The sequence below is a fragment of the Arvicanthis niloticus genome, chromosome 20, assembly GCF_011762505.2.
Source record: "Arvicanthis niloticus isolate mArvNil1 chromosome 20, mArvNil1.pat.X, whole genome shotgun sequence".
In the NCBI taxonomy this organism is placed as follows: Eukaryota; Metazoa; Chordata; class Mammalia; order Rodentia; family Muridae; genus Arvicanthis; species Arvicanthis niloticus.
The window spans coordinates 25,820,094-25,844,386 of NC_047677.1; the positions used below are offsets into that span (position 1 = coordinate 25,820,094).

At 49.9% G+C, this 24,293-nt stretch overlaps 1 protein-coding gene across 3 annotated transcripts in view; it reads right to left on the reverse strand.

Moving 5' to 3' along the window:
• The window catches only part of Cdh23 (cadherin related 23), a 382,247-nt gene that overhangs the window by 17,287 nt on the left and 340,667 nt on the right, over positions 1–24,293 (reverse strand). Inside the window, exons 38-47 of one of the 3 annotated variants that reach the window (XM_034524155.2) lie at positions 16,625–16,846; positions 16,196–16,315; positions 14,829–15,009; positions 10,356–10,489; positions 9,785–9,994; positions 8,611–8,718; positions 6,683–6,785; positions 5,344–5,469; positions 4,364–4,567; positions 2,639–3,097 (exon numbers count right to left, since the gene is read on the reverse strand). In XM_034524155.2, the coding sequence (XP_034380046.1) occupies positions 2,639–3,097; positions 4,364–4,567; positions 5,344–5,469; positions 6,683–6,785; positions 8,611–8,718; positions 9,785–9,994; positions 10,356–10,489; positions 14,829–15,009; positions 16,196–16,315; positions 16,625–16,846 (1,867 nt within the window). Of the gene's footprint in view, positions 1–628; positions 850–2,638; positions 3,098–4,363; positions 4,568–5,343; positions 5,470–6,682; positions 6,786–8,610; positions 8,719–9,784; positions 9,995–10,355; positions 10,490–14,828; positions 15,010–16,195; positions 16,316–16,624; positions 16,847–24,293 lie in introns of those variants that run through there. The other 2 variants (XM_076917168.1, XM_034524162.2) reach the window with 2 other exon arrangements.

Consider the following 24,293-nt stretch of genomic DNA (forward strand, 5'->3'; position numbering starts at 1 on the left):
ACAGAGGAGGGTGATGAGTCCAAGACAACTTCAGTAAGACCCTGTCTTAAAATAAAAAATAAATTTAGAAATGAGGCTGGGGATACAGTGTGGTAATGGAGCCCTTGCCTAGCATACAAAGAAAAGGGCCTTGTCAATACCCAGTACTAGCAGAAAAGAAAAGAAAAAAGAAAGAAAGAAATTAAGACGGTCTATTTTGTTCTATGTCACAATTTTACAAATGCTTCTATCTAGGAAGTTCTCATGGCAGCTGGAACCTGCTGAGGGACAACTACCCTGGAGGGACCATCTGGAGACTCCAGGTGTGGCCCTTTGTCCTGACTAAACAGGGTGTGACATTGTTACAGAACAGAAATATCCATTTATGTTGATGACAACAGTTTCCCTCTCTTCCCTGGTAACTCCATAAACCAGAGAGGAAGTCTCCTATTGGCCAATCTGCTGGAGCCTTTCTTCTTCCTGCCTGATGGTGCCTGTGGGGGCTCCTCTGGTATCCCCCCTCATTGGTCCTAGACCAAGACCACTTTTGCCCTCTTAGGTACCAGAGTCTTAGGACATCCTTCCCCCTGGCAGAGCCCCTGCTGGGTTGCTGTCCTCCACAGGTCCCCAGCCATGGGTAGTCACTTACCCTGAGTGGCCGCCTCCTCCTCCTCCTCCTCTTCCTACTCTCGCTCCCCCTGCACCGGGCTGGGGAGCGAGGTTGGGGAGAGGGCAGCTGCGTTCAGTCTGCAAAGGCTGGGCACTGGCCTGAGCCGGGCCCCCAGGGCAGGAAGGGTGGGGTGTGAGGCATGGAGGGAGGCAATGGGGTGAAGCAGAGAGGAGATGAAGTGTGGGGTGACAGAACAGAGCTCAAACCTGTAGGCCTGCCAGCCGTGAGGGAGAAAGAGAGGGTTAACATTGGTTAGTTCAGGGTACAGCGAGGAGGGACGGGGTGGGTAGGACGTGTTGGGTGGGGAGGTGGCTGCAGGACTCAGCTGGCCGGGGCAAGAGGGAGAAGGGGATGAGAACCCAGTTGGAGGATCTGGGAGGAAAGGGTAGGAAAACAGAGCAAGGGAGCTGAGGGCCATGAGGAAGGTAGACAGAGTAGACACTGGAAAGGAAAACAGAGAGAGAGAGAGAGAGGAAAAAAAATCAGTGGGAGGCAGCAGGGGAGCAAGGAAGAGAAAAGCTGAGGAGCTTCCATATCCAGGGAAGCAGGGCTGGGTGGCTCTCCAATGGTCCTGACTGACTAGCGGGGACCCTCTTGGAGCTGGCTGAGGCTAGCACACAATTCTACCAACTTCTCCCAGGGCTCATGGGCTAGCTTTCTTTTGGGTCACAGATGCGGGTGAGATCAATCCAACTCTGGTTCACTGCATGCTATGACTGTTGGCGTTTCTTTGGTTTTAGTATTCACCTCCTGTTCCCTCATGCCTCCCCACTCAGGCGGAGTGTTCTTATGGCATTCGTGCTGGGGCTAAGGGTGTAGCTCAGGTGTGGTTACTGGCTCAGCGTGCAGGAGGCTCTGGGTTTGACACCCCCACCCCCACCTGGCATTGCCGGTTCTTTGTACAACAGGCATAATGGTGTATGCCTGAAATCCCATCACTTGGGAGGCAGAGGGAAGAGGGTCCTTTTGGCTATGTTACAAGTTTGAGGTCAGGCTGGGCTGTGACAAATAGAATAAGCCTTCCTGGGGACTGGCTACTCCCTTACAGTTATGCAAATGCTGCTGTGTTGTGTATCCTGTTCCTACCATTCCAGCCAGCATTTACTCTGAACACATCCCTCCCCCCATGACCATGTGCCCAGCCAATGGCTCACTGATGCCATGGTGTGTGCCCATGACTCTTTACCCTCTATGCTGCTAGGTCCTGGGATCTAAATGTACCCTGTGTTTGACTGCTGTCTGCTGGGGACCCTGGTCTGAACTCTATTGTAATGCAAGAATTCCAGTGTCCCCATGCTGCTATCCAGACAACAGTATATTGCTGTCTGCTGTCTGCTGTCATCTGTGGAGCACCCACACTGCTTCAGTCCATGTCTCTCAATGGTAATCATGTTTAGCGTTTAGTCGCCATCATGCTAATTTTTAAGACACTCCGGTTAGACTCATGCCTCTCCCCAACTCCCAAAACCATTGGACCAATAGCTAACTGCCAAAATTACTGTCAGCGGGATAAACAATGAGAGAGAAAATCGTGGTTCTGTTTTTATGATGGCGGAAGAAGATTATAAGGACACAGATGTGATTTATAGAACGTTTCAATGCCAATACAAACTGATCAAAGGTGTTTGGCCAAATGTCCTTATTAAGGAAATGCATACAATAACAAGGGATTGTTTTCCATTCAAATACAAACATTAAAAGTCTGTAAGGCCAGCGTGAATGTGCAGAGGTGAACACTTCTGCCACATTGCAGGGTGAAGGAGCCAAAGAGGACAGGAGCAGTCAAGGGAGGTGGAAGGCAGAGGTGGGGGCCTGGCACGGAGGAGCAAGGAAGGGAAAAGGGATGTTGACACATCTGTAGAGGATAAGACCACAAGAGCACAAAGACACAGCAAGAGGAAAAAGGGGAAAGGGAAGGAGAGAGGGAGGAGGGAGCAGGGACTCTGGGTTTGGGTCAGGAGAGGGTGGTAGAACGCAGCCACCTCATACCTGTATTGATATTCACAGCAAAGGCGTCTTCCTGGTCAGGCACCAGGCTGTCAGTGTCATCCTTGGCCACGATGCTGAGGATGTGATACTCCAGTTTGGGGTTGAGGTCGAGGTCGATAGCAGTGACATTGGCAATGACAGTGCCCGGCTCTGCGGATTCCAGCACACTCACTGTCTGGATAGGGTTGAGGAACTCGGGGCGGGAGTCATTGATGTCGTCAATCAGGATGGTGACGGTGGCCGTGCCTGACAAGGGAACAGTGCCCCGGTCGGTGGCCACCACTGTCAGCCTGTAGAACTCCTGCTCTTCTCTGTCAATGGTGGCATTGCCAACTCGGATGACTCCCGTGGTTGGGTGGATGAGGAAGCGGTCCTGAGCCCCGGCCTCTATTCGGTACACCAACTCGCCATTGAGGCCACTGTCCTCATCCGTGGCTGTGACTTGAAGGACTGAGAATCCTGTGGGAAACAGGAACCAGGGAGCGGGTGAGCATTTGGGGCTCTTCTAGAAAGATCTATCAGGACCTTCTGTTCATTGTGTGCGGTATTTTTGTACCTATGTGTATGTAGATATACATACCCTGCACACAGGGGCCAGAAGAGGATGCCAGGCATCTTCTATCAATTCTTGCCTTATTTCTCTGAGACAGAGTCTCTCAATGAACCTGGAGCTAGACTGGTACCCATTAAACCCCAGTGATCCTCCTGTCTCCACCCCCCAATGATATACCCACAGCTATACGAGCCTTGTTTGTGGGTGTGAGATTTGAACTCAGATCCCTGGAGCCATCTCTCCACAGCCCAAGACCCTTTGTTGATGGTGCAAATGAGACCTCTCCTCCCCACAGTCTTGCCGGAAAGCAACAGAGTGGTGACCTTATGTTTCAGAATATTCTAACTCTGGCAACCTTTAGAACAGAACTTACTTCTCTCCTCCATTAAACTGAATTATTGTGAGAATGAATCTGAATCTATGCTCATTAAAAAAAAAAAAAAAACCCGTCAGGCTTAGATGGACATCACCATGTAATCCTACTTGTAATACTAGCACTTGAGAGGCTGAGGCAGGAGGACTACTGTGAGCTCACGAGCCACTTAGACTATGTATTGAGTTTGAAGTTAGCCTGGGCTACATTTCAGGATATCCTGGGCTATGGTTTTGAGAACCTATCTCAAAGTAACGACAACAGTGATAATAACTAGATGTCCCTCATAGGATGATGTGGTGGTTTGAATATGCTTGGCCCAGGGAGTGGGTGGCACTATCAGGAGGTGTGGCCTTGTTGGAGTGGGTGTGGCCTTGTGGTGGTGGCTTTGAGACTTTCCTCCTAGATGCCTGGAAGCCAGTCTTCTCCTGTTTGGAACAAGATGTAGAACTCTAAGCTCCTCCAGCACCATGCCTGCTTGGATGCAGCCATGCTTCCCGTCATGATGATAATGGACTGAACCTCTGAATCTGTCAGCCAACCTCAATTAAATGCTGTGGTTTATAAGAGCCTTAGTCATGGTATCTGTGCACAGCAGTGAAACCCTAGACAGATGGAATGTTCTTGATCATTACGGCACACCAAGATTCTGAGAAGGAACGCCCGGTCTTCCGATGCCTCCCTACTCCAGTCCTCACTTTCTTGAAGAGCATTGTGTGTCCATCTGAGCCTCTGACCCCCACCCTCTACCTATCAGCTCTTGCTGCTGCAGTACAGTCCGGGCCCCGACCCTTGTTACCTGGTGGGCAGTTCTCCAGCAGGTGGACGGTGTAAGCAGGAGGACTGAAGGTGGGCCAGTTGTCATTGTCATCCAGGATAGTGATGAACAGGTGGGCTGTGCCATTGAGTTGTCCAATGTCCTCAGCCAGCAGCAGCAGCTCCAGGAATGGGGGCGAGAAGGCCTCCCGGTCAATGACGACCCCAGACCTCACAGTCACCACACCTGGCAACCAGTGCCGCCAGCCAGGGAGATGAACAGGGAAAGGGATACAGTTGGCAAACGGAACAAGAGCCACCATAGCAGAAACAGGGAAGAAAGACACCTCATTTCCTGATGGTTCCGTGACCCCCACATCCCAGAACACCCATGTTTGCCATGGTTGTCCCTCCATGGTGACCTCTGCAAGTTTCAGGGGTCCTGTCTGCTGAGAGTGGCCAGGGCAGAGAACTGGCCTGCTCCATAGGGGGACATGCTTCCTAGATGTCCCTGTCACCAAACTGGCCCCCTGTCCTGACCAAACTGCTGTGACATGGCTCCTGGGGACGGGAGTTGTTTGCTTGGGCTGAGAGTCTATGCAGAAAACTCTTGCCTCTACTCTTCTTCTCCTCCCATAGAGACTCCGGGGGCCTAATCTAGTTACAATGTGGGATGTGGGTTACAGTCAGTGGGGTTCCAGAAGAACCTGGGCCCATACTAAGGAGGAACCCTAGAACAGTGGTTCTCAACTTTCCCAATGCTGCGACCTAACACCATTCCTCATGGTGTGATGAGCCCCCCATCATAAAATTATTTTCATTGCTGCTTCATAACTGTAACTTTACTACCGTTAAAAATCATGATGTAAATGGCAGGATTTCTGATATGTGACTCCCATGAAAGGGTCATTCGACTCCCAAAGGGGTCGCGACCCAGAGGTTGAGAACCACTTCCCAAGACCCGGGCCTGGGCCAGTCCCACCACAGAATTGGCTTGTAAGCTGTTGCCCAGCCCTCCCTCACCTGTGCTGTTGTCGATAACAAAGAGGTCACTGTGGGCGCCCAGGAGCTGATACGTGACCACGGCGTACACATCTTCATCAGCATCCAGGGCCAGGATAGGCCCATTGAGCACGGTGAGGGGTGTCCCTGAGCCAGAGGAGAGGAGTCACCACGAGCCAGCCTGGTCCCCGCCCTCCCCCCTCCCTGTCCGTGTCCCCATGACCATGGCTGACGATGGATGAGAGGGGAAGGCGGGGAGGTGGGCAGGGAGGAGTAGGGAGGCCCTGGGGTGGGCCTGCGGCAGCCTTGGCAGACTGAACGCAGATGCCTGGGAGCAGCCACAAAGTTCTGCTGGGGAGAAAACACAAGAGCGGTGAGCAAGCCCCTCCGGCCTGCCTGGAGCTATGCCTGCTTCCCAGCAGCCTTTGAGGCTGGCCACTCTGCTGGAGGATCTAGAGGGCTTCCTGGTGTCCCTTCCACGTGTGTGTCTTGTCTGTCCATATGCATGTAGACATTGCTCTATTATAAGGTCTGACTGTACCTGGCTTTATATACGCTCGTGTATGTGTATGGGCCTCTGAGATCACATGGTAGCGATTGCATGCACACAGGGCACGTTCAGGTTAAGACGCTCCGGCTGTGCTCCTGTCTGTGTGTCTCTCTCTGTTGGCAGGCACACTTGACAGTGCAGGAAGCACATCATAGGGCCAACCACTCGCCTACATGTGTCTGTGCACACATGTAACTCCACACATCCACCTTGATGTGGCAGTGTACCGGTGAATGCGCCGATGTGCACGCCGGCAGATTTCAAAGTCAAATCCACACAGAGGTGACATCCACCCAGAAAGATAGTACTATCTGGCTTATCTCTTTCTGAGTCAAAAATCAATGACTGGGGACTCAAGGTGGGGGTAGACAAGGGTGTGAGGACCTCCCACAGGCATCTGAGGGAGGCAAGGTTAATTAGTGTTGTGTAGGGGCAATGGCTAGGCTGACTGGGCAGGATCCCTGAGTCCCACTTCTAATGGCGGATCCCAGGATTTCTACCCTACAGGGCTGTGGGACAGGAAAGATGGGCTCCTCTCTGTCCTGGGCAGTCTTTTTACCTTGAATTCCTCTCTTAAGGTTACAGTGGGGCTGCTTTCAGATCACCCTAGGGTGATTAATATCAATGATTGTCTTATCTCTCCCAAACAGACCTGTGGCCTCTGCAGCAGCCCTAGCCCCCAAGCCTCGGGGGGCTGCACCCTCCCCTCTGTACCTGCTGGGCTCTATGTCTAGCTATGCCACCAGGCACCCAGCGTATCCCTGGCACCTGAGGTACTGGTGTGTCTGCCCGTATAATAGGAGCACCTACCAGCAGGAGAGTTCTCCATCACCTCGGCCTGGTACGTGCCCTCAGTGAAGAGGGGGTGGTTGTCATTTTCATCGGCCAGAGAGACCAGCAATAAGTCAAAATCCTGTGGTGGGCAGAAGAGTGAGAAGGCCCAATGCCATGCTATCGAAGGGGACCGTGCTCAGAGATGGGGGATTGAAAGCAAGGATTGGGAGGTCTAGTGCCATCTCACCGGCCGCTCACCGGGTGAGCTTTTCTGGCCTGTCTCTACCTTCCTCTCTGATCAACAAGAATCTTAACTCTTTTATGGGAATGGTGTGTGGTTGCGGGCCAGTGTGGGTGAGAGGGGTACTTAGCCGCACCACGCTGCCTACGGACGGAGGATTTTAGGGGGGAGGGTGAATCTCAGCTTTCAGACCTTCATGTCTGATTGATGTTAGCCCAAGTTCACCCATGCTCTTATACAAAACTGCAGCTCAGACCATGTGTCCTCCTGGGGCCCCTGAATACAACTCTGCAGCCCTTGGATGAAGACACAGAGATAGTAATCTGTGCTTCAAAGCCCAGGGATGCACTTTGAGGTAAGACGGCATCATAGAAGCCGCATTGGACAAGTGACTCATTATATTTAGGGAAATGAAGGGAAAAGGGACATTTTATTGCTCTGCCAGCTGATTCTCCTGTCCCCACGGTCCACTTGTTTACTACCCCAACCAACTCCCCTCATCACAACCAACACAATTGCCACCAGTACCACAGACACTGTGGACACAGCAGATCAACCTTCCTCACTTCCGTGAAATTTATAAAGGTTACAGTAGGAATCGTATAAGAAAGGGCTCCCCGAGACGGCTGTCACCGGGACTGCTTTCCGTGCCAACAGAGAGCCCTGTTTAAGAACAACAAACTACAGCTCATTCTGATTGAACAGAGATGCAAAAATTCTCAGCAAAACACCTGCAAGCCTCAAAGAGAGACACATCCAGGTGATCAGCAAAATCAAGTTGGTTTCATTCCAGAGATGACAGGATGATTCAATATACACTAACTAGTAAATGTAATTCACCACAGAAGTGGACCCAGAGCCATAGATCACACAGGCATCTCAACAGATATGGGTCTGGCAAGATTGGCATCCCTTCACAATAAAATCAAGCATCTCGTCAAGAATATGAGGAGCTCACAAGGGACTGTAGGCAGAGTTGGGGATGATATTTTCTTCATTGGTGTAGCCCTGAGAAGTTGCTCGTGCTCCAGTACAGAGTCCAGATGGGGAAACTGAGGTATTGAGAAAGCAGTGTACCAATACAAGCACTTAGCTGGTCAGGAGCAGCTCTGAGGAAACAGGAGCCTAGCACAATACCAGGAGCAGTAAGAACAGACCGACTCCAACCGGAAAGGGACTGTCAGGTAGCAATCACTGCCTATCAGTAAGGAACCTGTGTGTTTGACATTTAAAGAACACTGTAGCCCACCCTCCTCCTTCAGGACTTCCAAGTGTAGGTCTGAGTCCTATGTGTGCACACATGTCTGGGGTTTGGTGAAGAAGGGTCATCTGGCATCTAATGGGTGTTGGCCCTGGGCCAGGCTCAGTACTGACTCAGGGATGCAACTTTGTGGAAGAGAAAAGGGAGGCTGGGGAGAAAACTGATCGGCCCAGCACATACCCATGGATAGAACTGAGACCTGAAGCCAGCGCCAAGGCAGATGTGTGCTTCTAAGCCTGTGGCAGGCTGCCACCCACTCATCAGGGGTGTGTGTGCGTGTGTGTGTGTGTGTGTGTGTGTGTGTGTGTGTGTGTGTGCACACGCGCGCATGCATTTGAGCATCCATTCTCATTCTTACAACGCACTCTGTCACACTTGGACTCCCCTCCACATCTCCCCTTTTCCCATCCCTTCTCCCCTCCCCCTTTTACCCGATCCACCCTTAGTCTCCTGCAGCCTCACCTTCCTGGCTATTCGTGGGTTCTCTGGGTTGTCCTTCACAGAAACGGTCAGCCTGTACTCTGGGATGCGCTCTCGGTCCAGGGGCCGGTTGACAGTGACAATCCCTGTCTGGGATGTGCCCGGCTGGTTAGATGAGCAGGCACTCCCCACCCCCCCCCCACCCCCCAAGTCACCCATGCTCCGACCACACAGTTCCTAGGCAGCTGGAAGTACCTTCCCCAAAATACCTAAGAGATAAGGGTCAAAGGGGGGCACCAGGATCTTTCCAAGGAGATGGTAAGCCAGTGATTACCAAGTTCTGGGCAACCCCAAAAGAAGGAACCTTAGGGTCAACTGTTTACAGACACTCCAAGAGGCCAGGAGAGAAATTCAGGTGCACTTAAGTATGGTTCAAGCTATCTTACAGTTTAGGGTCCATGTGTGCCCAGGAGGCTTGGGAGGGTGGGTTAAGGGAGTGGTTGGTGGGTACCAGAAAACAGCTGCTCCACAAAACCAAGGGGGACTCACTGACTGGGACTGAGTCCCTGCACTATACAACCGCAATCCACATCAGCAGCATAATTAATTAATGTGTGCTAATTACTGCACCCATAACCAAAGGACTGGTTGACTGAAGAACTCAGTTGTTTCTGACACCTCCCTGTTGTTTAATTAGGGTGGATGGCGATTGTCCGCTCCTCTGTTGGCTGGAATTCCCACAACCTGTCTGGCTCTGGGAGCTGGCTTATTTTGAGCAGATTTGACATTATACTTGTTTGTTTTACTTTTTTTTTTTTTTTTTTTGACAGGGTCTCTTATGGCACAGACTGACTTCAAACCATGGAGCCAGGATAAACCTGAACTCCTCGTCTCGCTGCTGCATCTCAAGGGCTAGGGTTATGGAACACAACACTGCATCCAGCTTACACTTGCTTCTTTTGATTCAGGGTTGTAGGAATTCCAAGCTGACTGTGAACTCACAGCAATCCTCCTGCTCAGCCTCGAAAAGGCTGGCCAGGAGCTGGGTGGGCACTACCACTCATGGATTCAGATTAACTTTAGAACTGCGGCTCATGCTTTGGGGGTCCAGTTTCTTCACTGCCACAAAGAAGTCTCTGCTCCAATCTAGAACCCAGAGCTCTTCAAGGGGCCTCTGGTAGGAAGAGCTGGGAGCCCTGGGCAGATCAGAACCTACCGTGGCATTGATGAAGAAGGCCCGCTCTCGGTTGCCAGCGGTGATGTTGAAGGTAAGCAGGGCATTGCAGCCGCTGTCGGCATCGCTGGCCAGGATGTGGGCAACGAAGCTGGAGACAGGGCTGTTCTCACTGATGGTGATGTTCATGGGAAGATTCAACAGCACTGGGTCGTTGTCATTGATGTCCAGCACTCGGATCCCCACCAGCATCTGGGGGTGGGGAGAAGAGCCAGGGGTGGGTGTGACTGAAGAAGAGGGGACAGAGACAGAGCAAAGGTGGCAAAGACATTGAGAGAGGTTGTGGAAGAAGAGGAACATGAAGGATGAAGAGAAGCCAAGCGGAATTTGAGGGGAGCGACAGGTGTGAACCAGGGGCAGGGTCAGAAGGAAAGACGGCCCCTTGAGCGGGTATTATGAGGGGAGTGCCCTGAAGAGCCAAGATTCCCCTGGAGAGACAAGATTCCCCAAGGCTGAGTTCTTGAGGCACCTCTGGTTTCTCTGGGCTAAGAGAGACAATGTTTACGGGTGTTCAGTGTCCATCAAGGGATGCATGGAGCTAGACCAGACTCACCGTGGAGCTGAGTGGCGGCACTCCCCTGTCTCGGGCACAGATGGTCAGATTGTAGAAGGCAATGATCTCCCGGTCTAACTCCACATCCTTTCGGACTCTCAGCACACCCTCCACAGGAGAGATCACAAACTCCCCTGGAAGCCACCAGAACAGGCCCGAGTTAGCTGGTCCTGACGGAGAGCTTCCCATCCCTCCAGCCAGCCATCTTCATGATAACAGGAGCAGCTGAGGCACATGTCATCCTGGGCCCTTTAGGGGCATAATGGGCAGGTGGCAATTCCTGGCCAATCAGCTTCCCTTGTGACCTGGAGCTGGCCAGAGGATGACCCAGGTGTGGTGGTTGTGTTAAAAAGTAGGGGTGGGGAGGAAACCTTTGTTTCTGTCTGTTTTGAGGCAGAGTTTCACGTAGTCCAGGCTGACCCTGAACTCCTTACCCTTATGCCTCCATGACCCAAGTGTTAGGATTCCAGCAATATGCCTTTGTCCCTCCCTGGGTTACGGGACCCTCCCTATATGACACACTCTTCCTGGCCATTTGTGGTTAGAAACATACTAATGAAGGTATTAGGACTTTGGAAAGTGTGTTCTAGACAGGTGGTAAGAGAGCTGAAGGTATCTGGTGGCCAAAGCAACCACTGGGCCACCTCACAGCAGAGTGTCACGCAACTGTCTACGCTGGCTGCCACCACTATAACCAAAGGAAAGCGCTGTGGTCTGTTCTTTGCTTTCTGCAAATAACACCATCAGCCTAGCATAATTGGCGATTTGCCTCTCCTTAGAAGTCCACACTTCCTTTTGATATGAGCTTTCTTTCCGTGATGGAACTTCCTCCCTTGGGGTAGGGACGTGGCTGAAAAGTTGAAGTACTTGCCATTTAAGAATGAGGACTGGAGTTCGGATCCCCAGAAACCCATCTAAAGGCCAAGACATCATGTCCTCCCACCCATAACTTTGGCCTCAGAAAGCAGAGAGAGATGATCCCCAGAACAAGCTGGCTAGCATATCAGCGAGTTCTGGGTTTAGTGAGAGACCCTCCTCAATGAGTAAGGTAGAAGATGGTGAGGATGATTCCTGAGATTAACTGCAAACCTCTATATGCACACACACACACACACACACACACACACACACACACACACACACGCACCCATGCAAGCATGCTTGTACCCACGCACAAAGGAGAGAGGGGGAAACCCCTCCCAATTCCTTTGTCTTATCTCTAAATTCTTTGGTAGAGATAAGAACCTGGAATCCTTGGGCCGAGCTAGATCTCTCAGCCAGCTGTCTCTAGTGTCCGCAGCCTGCACCAGTGGCATATGTAACTGCCCAGGTCTTGTGAGAAAAGACAGTACCCTAGGGCCACCTCTACCATATAGGAATGATGCTCTTGTGAGTGCCAGGCAGCAGGTTAGCAGGATGAGGGACCCTGGTTGGCTCCTGTGTGGAGCTCCAGTTGGAACACAGGGTAACAACTTCCAGGCTTGTGGTAATCTGATTTCTTTCCACTGTGGCTCACATCTCCTCTGGACCCTGCTAAGGGCTAACACGAATCTAACTCTGACACAAGTGCCAGTGTCTAAAGTAAGAACCTCAGGTCACACACTCTGGCCTACCCTGTGGGTCATGTTCTTTGGAACATGAAGCTAGGAGCCAGAGAACAGTATCCTCTGGGCTTCCAGTGTGTCAATGACAGAACTCAGGCTTGAATCCCGTGGGGTTCAAAGGCTTTCTAAATAACACCCCTCAGGGCTGATGGGGTAGGAATTTGAGAGACAGAGACAGGATATGAGGAATGAAGGAAGCCCGAGGAGCAAGTGGGAACCTCTGTGGAGGACAGAAAAGGGGTTGGGGCTCTGGCCATCGGTAAGGAGGGGTCACCTCTGCACATTTTTCCAGGGTCTGAGCTGGGGAGAAAGTTGACCTCATCTTGCCCCCTCTTTCTTGAGACAGGCTCTCGGGCTATAGCCCAGGTTGGCCTAGAATTTGGAGTAATCCTCCTGCCCTCGCCTCCTAAGTGTTCGAATACAAGTATGAACTTTTTCTGTTCCTCTTGGTAGTTGGGGCCTGGGTCTAGAGCGAGGGACACAGCACAGAGGCTTGGCAAAGATAGACAACATGGTGGCTTCTGTTGTCTGTCTCACATCCCAGGACACTAACTCGGGTACCCAGCTTCTGCCACAAGAGCTCCCGTGCCCACCTGCAGCTGAAACTTCCCGCTGGCTTTTCCGCTCCCAGGCTCCCTAAGCACCCTGGCCCTCCCTGTGTAGGGTGAGGAAGTTGTAGAGGCAGGATTTCCTGTGCCCTAGGCTCCAAGGCCTCCAAAGCATGGGGATTCCCTTTCTTGGGGTTTCCCAGTCCTGTTGACACCCTGCTATGTGCTGGCAAATAGTTCGCCTCCACAAAGGCAGGGAAGACCTGATTACAATGGAAGGCTTCTGGGAGCAGGCTTGGAGTGATGATGGAACCCTGGCCAGACACGCCCCCCAACATTTCTGTATTAGTCTTTTCAGTAACTTCCCCTGGCCAGAACTCCTGATACCGCCCCCCGAGGGGGGGGGGATCTCCTATACCTAGAGACAGGAGACCACAACCTTCAGTCCAGTTGTGTCTGGCCTACAGCTGGATTCTTCCCAAGCCTTGCCTTGATTGTCCCACCTGAAAAATGGGCTCACAGGCAGGAGTTCCCTTGGGTCGGCCTGATCACAAATTAACTCTTGATATGGAAGGGACATCCTAAAAGAAGCCCAGGCGCTCTCTAGAGGACTGGGAGCTTGCAAAGAAGATACAGAGCTGTGAAGGGGTCCCAGAACGACTTGGCCAGAATGGGTAGCTGGGAGGTCCCGAGAAGGAAGCAAGATTGGTGGCCACAGCTTAAGTGGGGAGGGCATGTTTCCCTGGCTTTCTCCCCCCAACCCCCGTAAGAACTGTTGGTGATGGCACGTGCAAAAGTCCTGAGGTCTGAGCATCCCCAGTAGGCTCAGGGAGTTGCAGAAAGACAGTCTAGTGGGGATCTGAATAAGAGAAAGAGGCTGAAGAGATGATTTTTGTCTGGCTTTGAGGATCATCCAGAGTAGTAGGCATTTACTGAGAAAGGTAGACACCTTGGTGGCTTTGAGCATGGAATGGATGTGACATGACTAAAGTTTTAATGAGTTCACCGTGGTTCCTGTGCTTGGGGCCTTTCAGATGAGGGGATGGAAGCAGGCAGGTCATGGGAGAGCATAGCACAAACACTTGAGCTAGAGACAGAGCAGGCCCTGCAGGCTCAGGCTGCAGCGACCTTTGTGCTGAGTGGCCTGGGTGCGTCCCTTTATCTGCTGATAAGAAACAGGTCTGAGGCAGAGCTGAGATGAATCTGAGGGGTGGGGGTGAGAGAGAGTGGCAAGTCATGTTGCTCCAAGAACAGCGGTGCCCACCTCACTCAGTAAATACCAAGACCTCTTGATGACACCCTCTCTTTTTCCTCCTTCTCTTGCTCAAGTTCACACCACACACAGGGCCTTCCCCGCACCCTCCAATTCTATTAGCCTACCAGGCTCGCTTGGACCTCAGGGCCTTTGTGCTTGCTGTACTTTCTGAATACCTCTTCCCCACCTGTCCATCTGGCTTGTTTCTCTTCTACATCCCTTGGCACATGGCCAGCACATAGTAGGTCCTCACGAACAGTCACAGAATGATCAGTTAGAAAGGAGGCTATTTTACAAATATCTGATGTATCCCTTTGTTCTTAAAAATTGGGGTAGGCCTGGCACCCCAGACAGAGTCCCTGTGGGTGACTAGTGTCTTCCACAGTCTCGGCTACTTCCTTATTACACCTTTTTGAAGGTCCCTTCTTCCCCCTGACCACACCTCCCACCCTGTGTCTTTTGGTTGAATCCCTGAGTCTTTGAAATTCCTGCTCTAGCTAACAAAGTGTCTTGAGAGAAAGTGCTTTTCTAGCCTCCAGCCCCTGAGCTAGGTCAGCAGCCACGAAGGCTGTGAGACTTTTCGGTTTTTAAAGACAGCACCTCACTATGTTGCCTTGGCTGGCCTTGAACTCACACAGACCCACCAGCCTCTACCTCCTGAGTGCTAGAATTAAAGGTATGGGCCACCGTGCCCAGCCCTGTAGGCTTCTGTTGGGGGACACTGAGGTGTTCAGAGGAGCTGAGTGCTCCCTAGATGTATATCCTAGGTTCTGGGGTCCTGAGGTACAGGTGGTGGTACATGCTTGCTTTCCTTCAGCTAAAGATTTCTCCAAGTATGAGATGGGTGTTTCCTACCTACGCCTAGAGAGAGCTATGACCGTCTACGATCACCAGCCTGTGTCCCGGAAGCCATGGTGATAAAGGCAGGTAGGACTGAGGTCCACAGAGGACAAGGTCACATACTGGTGGATAGACTGGGTGAAGACCTTCCTCATCCTAGTCCCAAGCAGGTGAAGAGAGGTCCCTGGGCCATGCCCACCACAATGCCAGCACGGGCCCCACTTACCCAGTGGGTCTCCATCCACAACACTGTACTCCACCTGCCCATTAGGACCGGAGTCCCGGTCGTGGGCCAGGAACGTCCACACTCTGGGCCCCGGCTGGCCCTCGGTGACGTCGAATGGTCCTTCATAGTCCCGAGGGAAAGTGGGCACATTGTCATTGATGTCATTCACATTCACGAGCACCTGAGACAGTGAACAGCTTAGCCAGGGTTGGCTCCAGATGCCTGGAGAAACCCAGCAACTGCACCTTGTACTAGGTCTGGTGCTGGCACCCAGGGGCTAAAGGGAACACACAGTGTCACAGGGTGGGAGGGTATTTAAGCTTGCATGTGTAGGGGCTCTGGTCCACGTCCCCTCACCACACACCTTTGTGTGTTTGTGCTTTGGGTATATGTGTTTGTGTGTGTAGTTGTATATGTGTCTATGTCTATGTATGTGTCTCTGTGTGTCTCTGCAGTTGTATGTGTGTATTTGTGAGTATGTGTCTGTGTCTCTCTGTAGGTGTGTGTGTTTGTGTGTATGTGTCTCTGTGTCTCTCTATAGGTGTATATGTGTGTATAGTTGTGTGCGTATGTATGTGTAGTTGTGTATGTATGTGTCTCTGTAGTTGTGTGTGCATGTGTGTATAGTTGTATGTCTCTGTAGTTGTGTGTATGTGTGTAGTTATGTGTGTGTGTGTCTGTAGTTGTATATATGTGTGTTTGTGTGTCTCTCTGTGTGTATGTGTCTATGTGTGTGTATTTGTGGTGCTGGGGATTGAATTCATGACCTTGTACATGATAGGCAAGTACTCTACAAGTGACCTTCACCCCAGCTTCCCTCCCCCACCCCCTTTGACACAGGGTCTTCCTACATAGCCTGAGCTGGTCTTGAACCTCTAATCCCCCATCTCTACTTTCTGTGTGTCTTTATAGGCATAACTGATTAACAATACCACCATGGGTTAACTCATTCTTATACTCTGGTCATCCCATGTGGTCCCATTTGCTCCTCCTATATCCTGAACCATAGCTTTCATTCACGAGGAAACAGAAGTTCAAGGAGGTTAAATGGTCCAGAGTCACACAGCCAGAGAATGAAAGAGCAGAGATCTGAATCACTGTTAGTTTGACCCGAAGCCATGCTTTTCCCATGAAGGGGAAGAAGGCAGGGGTTTTCACTCATCTGCTAGACATAGTCACAGAGAAGCCCAACAACATCCTCAAAGTAACACAGCAAGTCTAGATGAGCTGCCAAGATAAGCAGGAGCTCTTGCCTGCAGGCATTTCCTCCCAACAGGAATTTCCCTTTTCCTTTCCCTTCGATCAGGAAGCCTCCTGGGTATTCTTTGTTTTCCTTCACCACCACATTGGGGATGTATTCCACTTACTGTGGTAGTAGAGGTAAGGCGGTGGGATAAGATGGGACACTGGTCCGTGGCAGTGACAATCAGGGTGTAGCGACCATGACTAATCTCATAGTCTAGTTCCTTGGCAGCAGTAATGACACCCTGGGGACACAGAAAGTTCAAGGAGAGAGGATGATGATATAACTCTATGGTTATACCAAATAGACTCTGACATCCTAGCCACAATTGCTGTGTCTGTGCTCATGACAGACATCATTAATCGATCACAGCACCACTGGAGTCAGATAGCTTCGCCTTTCACCCCCTCACCCCCCACCCCGCTCTCTCTGTCACTGGGCACTCCAGTTTCCTTCTAGGCTCTATGTTTGCTCCTTATACCCTATGATATCACAAAACTTCCCATCACACCCTGAAGAGGGGCTGCCCCCTCTCTGCCCCCCAGCTGCTGACCGTGTGCCTGCCGATTCGGAAGGTATTGATGATGTTGCCTGCCACGATGGCATAAGTGACAGTGCCATTCGGACCCTCATCCAGGTCCAGCGCCTGGACGGTGATGAGGCTGGCATTGACTGTGTCTGGGCCCTCGTCCAGCACCACCTCATAATGTGGCTGCTGGAATACAGGAGCGTTGTCATTCTCGTCCACGATAGTCACGTACACGTGAGTAGTGGCCTGGAGAGAAGAACATAGTCAGATGTCTTGGTCAGGAGGCTGGAGGGATCAAGGTGGATCCAGCCTGCTGTTTTTCTGGGTTAAACTCACTCAGTGTGATCCAATTTAGGATCCCATATAGGGAAGAAAAGAGGAGAGAATAGGTTGGACAGGAAGTCACAGGCTGTTAGAAGATCATGCAGAGGCTTTGTTAAAACTAAGCCAGGTAACTATTTAGGGCAGGTTGGCACATGTATTAACATTTCTATGTCTATGCTCATGGCAGACATCACCAATCAATCAAAACAATTCAGACATCACCAATCAATCATAACACTACTGGGGCCAGATGCAAGCTTGAAATCATTGTCAGCACAGTGACCTACCTAGTGATTAAAACTGGCATATAGCTAGCCATTGTGACAAGCGCTTGTAATTCCAACACTTGGGAAGGAAAGGCAGGAGGATTGCTAAAAATTCAAGGCCACTTTAGCCTACAAAATAAGACTAAGGTCAGTCATGATTTACATAGTGAGACACTGTTTCAAAGAAATTAACCCCACAAATCCTCCAGGCACATGGGATGAACTCCAGTAGCCTCCACAATTCAGAGCACTTCCAGATAAGTTTACAAGAGGCAAGAACATGATATTCTCACCCCAACGTGTAAATAATAATAATATTAAAATACATATCTATAGTACTTTAAAGAGGTAGGATATCAGGCTTGGGTGACTTCATGGTACGAATCTGTTGACTTCTGAAAAAGTCAAATCCCTAGGACATGACTTTGCTGCAGGAAGTTTCTGTGGTTCTATGATTGACTATCTCTAGCTGATGCTTGGACCATCAGACCGTGAATTATACTCAGCCAATCAGCACTCAGGAACATCTTGTGGATGGCTGTCTGGCTCTACACAACTGGGGGCTGTGGGGGTCATGTGTGTGTGTGTGTGTGTGTGTGTGTGTGTGTGTGTAAAGACAGCCTCCCTATGTGCTGGCATTGCTTGACTTCTATTTCTCTATCTTCTGCCTGGGAGGCTGCACCTGTGGCCTACCCTGCCTGCAACCCTTGTTGTCTGCCTTCAAGAGTTGGCCAGTAGGGGTTCCTGGCAGAAGACAGGAGTGGGGGGTGGAAGAAAGGGGGCAGCCTCCTTGTACCCCTCCTTTTATTCCTCACCGCAACCCTGTCCTGCTTGGGGAGGTCTCCTGTTGGGGACCCTCCAAGCTCTAGAGATCTTTCTGGGATCCAATAATATCACCTCCTTTGCGATGGCTAACATTGATCTTTGTCTTACCTGGGTTTCTGTTGCTGCAATTATGTGGGGGAGGGAGGGGTTTATTTGGGTTACATTTCCCCATCACAGTCATGGAAGGAAGTCAGGGTGGGAACTTGAGTGTGGTCATATGTTTTTCTAAACATACACCTCTTGCCTTTGAAGAGACTGAACTTTTTGTTTTTTTTTTAAGATTTTTTTTTTAAATGAGTAGCTGCCTTCAGACACACCAGAAGAGGGCATTGCATCCCATTACAGACAGCTGTGAGCCACCATGTGGATGCTGGGGATTGAACTCAGGACCTCTGGAAGAGGAGCCAGTGCTCTTAACCACTGAGCCATCTCTCCAGCCCGAGGCTGAACTTTTGCTGGACCTTGAAGCCAAGTTAATAATATGCCTTGGGATCATTTAAGACTATGTAGTTAGCCTGCTGTCCTCGGCTTAAGTTTGACCTGCCTTTAAGGGAACCCCATAACCAGTCTTACTATGTCTTGGATTTCTCTTGTGCAACCAGCTTTTACAACCAAAGCTAATGTATATGTTTAATCCACTCTTCCATGCCCCTGACACAGAATAGTTTGTGTGTGTATGTGTGTGTGTGTTAAGCAACAAATATCCCATAAACGTTGGAAGCAACATGTGGATATAAGCTGATAACATCTGTGTGGTTTTGAGTGCTGTTCTGGGTCTCTTGAGTAATGTTTTCCTTCATAAAGCTCTGTTAAAGAATCCCTCATTTTTAAATCGTGTTTTTTTGTGTTCTTCAATACCCTTTGTTAGGGGGAGATACAGAGCAAACCCTTTGTTAGGGGGAGATACAGAGAAAGACAGAGATCTCTCTATCTCTGTCTGTCTGTCTCTCTCACACACACATAGAGAAAGAGAGAGAAGGAGAAGAAGAGGGAGAGGGAGGGAAGAAGGGAGGGAGAGAGAGAGAGAGAGAGAGAGAGAGAGAGAGAGAGAGAGAGAGAGAGAGAAAGAAAGAAAGTAGTTACAGACAGACAAAACACACAGGCATAACAGATAGGCAACAGGGACTGACCAGACACACACCAGACAGACAAAACAAACAGACTAACAGCCACGACTACAGACAGACAGAAAACACACAGAGAGAAGTAGAAAATTCAAACTTGAGCTCTCTCTTGGTCAACTACTTCAAGAGTAAGATTCTTTCTCATCCCTTTATGCAATATAGACACATTTGAACACTCCTCCTGGGATGTCTTTAGTGTGGAATCAATGCACTCAGTCAGGACCCAGAGGCAGGAACTGAAGCAGAGACTATGGAGGAAAGCTGCTTACTGGCTTGATCAGCTGTTTCTTACACAGCCCAGACCCACCTACCTAGGAATGGTACCACCCACTGTGGACTTGGCTCTTCCATATCCATCAGAGATCAAGAAGATGCCCCATAGACTTGCCTACAGGCAGTCTGATGGAGGCAACCCCTCAACCGAGGTTGCTTCTTTAGCTTGTGTCAAGCTGACAGGAAGCTAAGCAGGACAACTGTCAACTTCAAAGGGTCTGGAATCACTGAGGAGACAAGCTTCTGGTATGTCTGTGAGAGTTTCTATACTGGGTTGAGATAGGAGAGCCCATCCTACTGTGGGCTGTGCTGGTCCATGAGTTTCTCTCTCTCTCTCTCTCTCTCTCTCTCTCTCTCTCTCTCTCTCTCTCTCTCTCTCTCTGATTCCAGACTGTGGATACAATATAACCAGCTGCCTTATCTCCTATTGTTACAACATAATGATAACATATAACACAATAATACTAATAAAAGCATTTTAAACACACCCTAAGCCCTTGCACACATTTCCAGCTGCCGTAATCTCTCAGTATTTAATCTCTTCCTTGTCACGGAGGGCTGTGAGTGGTAAGCCAAAATAAACCCTTCCATTCTTAAGTTCCTCTCCAGACATTCGATTACAGCGACAAGGACCATCCCTAACATATCCCTCTTCCTTGTGCATCATGCTGGTTGTGTCTGCTGGTCTCTAGGTGCTCGGCTACTCCCCCGTGAAGAGTCCCTCCACTGAACATTTGAGTCAAGCCTTTTCTTCATATACCACACTGCGCCTGCAGAGACCCTGGCCGAAGGAAGCCACTTGCTCTGGCTTGAATATGAAACGTTCCCACAGGTTCATATGTGGAAGGCTTGGTCCTCGGCTGACCGTGCCATTTCTGAAGGTGACAAACTCTTTGAGAAGTGGGGCCAAGCTGGAAGGAGAGGGTTACGGGGGTGGGGGTGGGGGGCACGTGCCCTGGGTGATTATACTTGGTTACCTAATCTGTTCTTCTCTTGAGCTTCCTGTCCACTATGAGCTGTTACAACATATACACCTTCTGCCATGATGTTCTGCTCAAGTACCTGGGGCCAAGCAACCACAGACAGAGCCTCTAGAACAGTAAGCAAGGCACACTATTCTCCTTTACGCTGTTCTCTCAGGTGGCGAGTGTGTGTGTGTGTGTGTGTGTGTGTGTAAGTATATGTGGGGAGGTGGTAAGTATGTATGTGTGTGCGTGCATGCATGCATATATGCATGTTTCAAGAGTGTGTGGAGGGCAGATGTTCCCTGTAAGTCTCTATCTTAATTATGTTTTAGCACTGAAACTAAATATTTATTTATTCCATGAATTGGACGCTGGGCTCTGAACACCCTAAGCACATACCCTGCTATGGAGCTGTGCCATTGGCTCCAAGAAACATTTTTTTTTTTTTTGCCATCACATTTATAGGGGCCAGCAAGATGGCTCAGCATAAAAGGGTACTTATTGCCAAGCTCTACTGAGCCAGGTTCAAACCCTGACATCCACATGGTAGAAAAAGAACCAAGTCCTACAAGTCCTATACATACACTATGGTCTGTGTGTGTGTTACTCTCCCAATAATTAATTAATTAATTAATCAATCAATAAATAAATAAATAATAAATTTAAAAACACCCTAAGCCCTTGGACAAATTTCCTGATATCAATGGTTTAGGTCTTAATTGAAATGCACAATTAGCAATAGATTATCAAAAGCTGGATGACTTTTTAAGTTAATCGAACACACAAAGCAGACACTTTTCCGTTTTTCCTTCTTGTGTATTTACATATCTAAAACAAAAATGCCCAGGGCTCTTAACCACTGAGCCGTCGCTCAAGCCCCTCCATCTTATTTTTTGAGGCATGGTCTCTCATTAAACCGGGTGCTCACTGATTAGGGCAGAGAGCCCAAGGACCCTCTCATCTCTATGTTCCCAGTGCTGGGATTAAAGGCACAGGCCACCATGTCCCGCTTCTTCTGGGGGCCCATTATGTCCTCACACTTGCCCGGCAAGCACTTCACCAGCTGGGCCATCTGCCTAGCTTTCCCTCTGCCTTAGCTATGCAAAAGTAATGACTACACCGTGATTAGAGGCTACTGTGAAATACTGAGCAGAGGAGAACTTCAGAGATGGCTGGGCATGAGAGAGAGAAGATGGGAGCAGGTCATTGCTAAGGACAGATGGAAATCAGGTAGTATAGAAAGTGCAAATGACCAACATGGCCGAGACTTTGTTCTCCTTTCTGTCTGGCCCCGAAGCTAGCTGCACAGTGATGGAAAGGCTTCTGGACTTAAGAAGGTGGTCACTGCCCCTGAGGAGGTGATGACATAGGATCATAGCTCTGGATCTTGGGGACAGGGGCTTTGAAGACTGTTTCCAAAGTGGGCAGGGCCAGCAGCCTTGAGAAGGAGCTGTGTGACATTAAGTTGGCACCTCCTCTCTAGGCATTTACTGTCTGTGAATAACAGACCTTCGTTGATCTTAAAATATCTTCTAGTAGAGATGTTCTGGGGCTCCGTCTTATTGTCAGTAGTCCTGTGGGCTGAACCCCACTGTTAGACACACACTACTTGGATCTTAGGGTCCCTAAGGAATCTTTAGTGAGGCAGCAAAGATTGGGGGCAGGGGTAGTGAGAGGCTCAACTGCTCTAGGCACTTGTCCCCAAACCTTATGACCTGACATCAATTCCACGGTGGAAGGAGATAAAACAACCTCTGCCATCGTCTTCTGTCCTCCACAAGCTTGCTGTGGCCTACAAGAGCCTATATACGTATAAACACACACAGAGATGAATAAATGGATGGATAAATACATGTAAATGATAGTAAGCATTTGAGGGGGAGAGAGAACTGTGCTAACATTTCTCACTGGGGTGGAGGAAGATCGTGCACTGGGTCTGGAATAGACTGGACACTAGAAAAGCTTCAGCATCCCTTCCAGGCAGGAAATGCCTTCAAAATCTCTCCCATACCCTCTGCAGTTCAGGAGAATTTTCACATCTCTCTTCGTAATGCACAGGGCTCTGCGACACCACAATGACCATCAGGGACGGCCAACAGGATCCCCTTGTGTTCTGCACGGTCCTAGTTATAGCTATAAACATTCACCTCCCTCTTCTTCAACTTGAGCCCCACCCTGCCCCAGTCCCTGCAGCCATCACTAAAAGACAAGAACACCAGCTGTAAGGAAAGGTTGGAGTTCAACCTTCTCATGGCTACTGTCCCACACTCCTTGGCGATTCCCTGGAAGTGAGTCTGACCATCACTCAGGCTGCTAGGGCTGGAAGGTGGGGAGCTTGAATAGGAGTGTGCTGCCCTGTGTCCTGTTCTGCATCCCCCTCTGATTTCCTAGGCTTCTGAGCTAAGGAGGAAGTTGGACCCCCATAGCCTGCCCTGCTTTTCAGGATGGTTTGAGGTTTGCTGGGCCAGGCCCACAGCTTGGGCAATGTCTTCCTGTGGTGCAACCCAAGGATGCTCAGTGCTGGGGTGTGTGTCAGGGGGAGGAAGGGACAGGGTGGGGGAGGTGCTCTGCTCTTCCCTGGAAGGGCTCTACAGAGAATGGGTAGGGTGGGAAGAGGGTCTAGTGTCTACCTCATCTCTATTGTCTTGGCTGCCCTCTGGCAAAAGAGAATATTCATTCTATCACCAAGAAGGACCCCAAGTTGTCTCACCGGACCCGACTTACACTTTGGCAGCTTCTGGGTTCTCATGCCGAGGCATCTGCCAGCTTTAGGCATAGCAAGCCTGCATAAGGTCACCTCGTAATAACAACAGGACAGACTCTCCTCCTTCCTTACCCAGTAGCCAGAGTGGAGGTGCCCACAGAGCCTGTGAGAGGCCATCCATATCACCCACAATTTATAGCTACCAGTCTCCCCCAATCCCTTGCCCCCAACCCCATCCCTGACATTGTACTTGGTCTATCCTCTGTCCTTTGGCCAGGAGACACTAGGAGTTCAATATCCTTGTCCCTAGACACAGTCATCCCCCATTGGTCACCTCTGCCACTCTATCCAGACAGGGCTTACTCTCAGGTCTGTCCCTCAAGTGACAGTGCAGTTGACCAGCCTTTTCATGTTGGTCCTGTATAAGGGACTCAATCACAGGGGAGCCAGAGAGGCTAGGCGTGGTGGGACAGGCTTACAATCTCAGATACTTGAGAGGCCAGTGGCAGAAAGACTGTGATCAATTCAAGGCCCTCCTGGGAAACTTACTGAGAAGTTAAGAGAAACAAAGAAACAAAGGAAGAAACAAACGAACAAAGGAACAAAGAAAGATGGTGATACATTTTAGTAGCAGTGCACTAGCCCAGTGCCTGTGAGGCCTTGATTCCAATGCCCAGCGCTAAAACAGAGTGAAGAAGAGAATCTTTGGGGCTTGGGATACCCCTTCATTGGCAGAGTACTTGCCTAGGATGTATATGAGTCCCTGAGTCTGACTCAACACTGGAGAAACTGGGAATGATGGTGTCCACCTGTAATCCCAGCACTCAGGGGGCAGAGGTAGAAAAATTAGAAGTTCAAGATTATTCCCTGTTACATAGGATGGTCAAGGCTAGTCTGAACTAATGGAATACACACACACACACAGACATACACACATGAACATATATACACACTATATGTATATATATATATATATATATATATATATATATATATATAATCTTTTAGAGTTCTTATGCATACACACAGGTACAAACATATACACATGAGCACACACACAATGTGTGTGTACAATATATATGTGTGTATATATATATATATATATACACACACATATCTTCTGGGGGTTCTCATGCATATATATGTATACACACACATACACAGGCACACACATACACACAGTGGGAGGCCCTGGTCCTCAGAACTCAGTAG